We start from the raw sequence: 2,353 nt of genomic DNA, 5'->3' as shown, positions 1-2,353 counted from the left end.
GATGTCCCCAAAGCGCTGAACCTCGTGGACCACGGCCATGGTGAAGGGCATGCGGGCCTGGTCCCCCATCTCTGGTCGCCGCGCCTGCCCTATCACCTCATCGATCTCCTGTTGGACACGGCCTGGACAGACAAGCATCCCCACAGTGGTCAGAACACAGGGGACTAGGCCCCACCCTCCTCCTGACTCCTGTGCAGGGGCTGTGCCCACATGGAGGAGAAGGTCACTCTGACCTGTGAGCCAGGGCCCAGCCTCTGCTCAGAGCTCCTGGTGGTCAAACCAAGCTCAGGGCCCCCAGCCTGTCCCTCTCCTGTCTGTCCCATCCCACCAGGCCCCCAGGCTGGGCTCACGCTGCACATCCGGGTGCAGGATCATGAGCAGGAGGGCCCAGGCCAGCGTGGTCGAGCTGGTCACCATCCCAGCAGAGAACAGGTCGGCCACCACCAGGCGCAGGTTGTCATCATTGAAGCTGCTCTCAGGGTTCCCCTTGGCCTGGGCCATGCAGAGAGGGTGGGCTCAGGGAAAGGGCGAGGAAGCCCCTCAGTGGCCTCCCACTCTGCACCCATCAACCAGACTGCCTGATTACTAGGTGATAAGTAGGCCCCATCTTACCTGGGCTCACCTCATGGGCCCCTCAACCCACCACCTGTGTCCCTGGTGGCTCACCTTCTGCACCTCGTCCTGGAAGGCGTCAGTCAGGTCTCGAGGGGGCTGGGTTAGGTCCCGGTTCACCCTGTGCTCAGCAACCAGCTCATCCAGCTGGGCCATGAAGGCCCTCTGCCCAGGAAAGACCTTGGCGACCAGCCCTGGGATGTGCAGGAACATGGGGATCGAGTTCAGCACCTGTGCGGGCCATAGATGTTGGGTGGTGGGTCCTCCCCCTGCTCAGCTGTTCACCTCCAACAGTCAAGTCCCAGCCGCTCCCAGGGTGTCACCACCATTGACCTGATTTCTCCTTAACTTCGTACATCCACCCTCTCTCCTGCCTAGGACTCAAGAGGATAAACCTAAAATCTACATCTCAGGGGTTCCAGAGGCTTCCACTGAAGGAGGTAGAGGTTCCTTAGCTCCCTCCTCTGCCGCTGACCCAACCCCCCTCTGTACAAATCCTGCTCCGCAGAGGCCCATTGCAGGGCTGAGGCCCCCTCCACGAAGCTCGCCTGTGGGGCTCCTTGGCCGTCTTCACCCCGCACCTGGGACACGAAGCCGGAGTCCTCCTTCAGTATGTCCTCTGTCAGGTCCAATATCTTGAGGAAGCGCGGGTCGTTGTAGTCGAAGCGGCGCCCGAAGGTCAGGGAGGCGATCACGTTGCTCACCGCTTTATTCAGGAGGGCGTTGGGGCTAAAGGGCCTTCCTGGGAGGGGACGGTGCAGGTCAGGGGGTCGCCTCCATCTCCCCTTCTCCAGCCTCCATCCCTGTTTCCTGGCCCTCAGCCCAGCACTCACCAGCCTGGTCGGCGAAGGCGGCACAGAGGCACGAGGCCTCCTCGGTCACCCACTGCTCCAGGGACTTCTTGCCCATGCCGAAGTTGCGCAGGGTGGACACGGAGAAGCGTCGCTGCTCCTGCCATTCGCGCCCATAGCGGGCAAAGATTACCCCTGTGGGCGGGGCAGTGGTGGGCGTGGCTCGGCTGTGACCTCGCCCCCCCTCTGCGCGCACACCTTTCTCCCTGGCTCGTCTGTCCTCCGCCCCCCAATAGGACAGATCCCGGTCCGCCACTTGCCCTGCTCTCGTAGTCGCATCCCCTGCATAGATGGTCGCACCCCTACTCCCGGCTCCTGTTCCAACCACAATATCCACGTCCACCCGCAGATCACCAAGTCCCGCCCATTTACACCTACTTCTGGTTGGGGACAGGTCCCACCATCCGCCTGCCCCTATTGCACGCCCGTTCTCCCCACCGGGGGTACGTCTTGGCCCCACTCTTGGCTCTGCCCCCCGTGACCCCCTTCCAGTTCAGGGAAGGCCCTGGTCCACCCACACTGACTCCATTCTCTTCATTCCCGCCCCTGGAACATCCCCTGCAAGCTCCCCATAGCCCGGGGCCCGCCCACTCCCTGTGAGACCACGCCCTCCGCCCCGCCCACACCCGCCTCCCTTCCCTTAGCACAGGCTCCCTCCTCCAGCTGCCGCCCCTACAAATTCCCTGACTCTTCCCTGCACCGCGGGTCTCCCACCCTGCCTCCAATTGGCCCTGCCAGGTCTCTAGTCACTGCGGGCCCAGTCCCCGCTGGGCCGGGGTCCGCCCCTCCTCCGCTTGCCTTTCGCGTGCGGCCGGAAGCCCAGGTGCTCGTAGACCGGGAAACGTGGGCGGTCGGAGGTGTCCTCGCCGCGGTGCACCAGCGCCTCGCGC

General features: G+C 64.0%; 1 protein-coding gene across 1 annotated transcript; it reads right to left on the bottom strand.

The window, feature by feature from the left end:
- Positions 1–5: 5 nt before the first annotated feature.
- Positions 6–2,352, bottom strand: LOC124232250 (cytochrome P450 2D14-like; the record flags this gene model as incomplete). The annotated part of the gene is made up of 6 exons (XM_046649213.1): positions 6–122; positions 351–492; positions 667–843; positions 1,194–1,354; positions 1,446–1,598; positions 2,262–2,352. Coding segments are annotated over 6 exons (841 nt in total), but the record flags the coding sequence as incomplete, so codon positions are not given.
- Between the last annotated feature and the right edge of the window lies 1 nt (position 2,353).

Source organism: Equus quagga, unplaced genomic scaffold (assembly GCF_021613505.1).
Source record: "Equus quagga isolate Etosha38 unplaced genomic scaffold, UCLA_HA_Equagga_1.0 HiC_scaffold_3838_RagTag, whole genome shotgun sequence".
NCBI lineage: Eukaryota > Metazoa > Chordata > Mammalia > Perissodactyla > Equidae > Equus > Equus quagga.
This window is presented reverse-complemented; position numbering and strand designations above follow the sequence as displayed.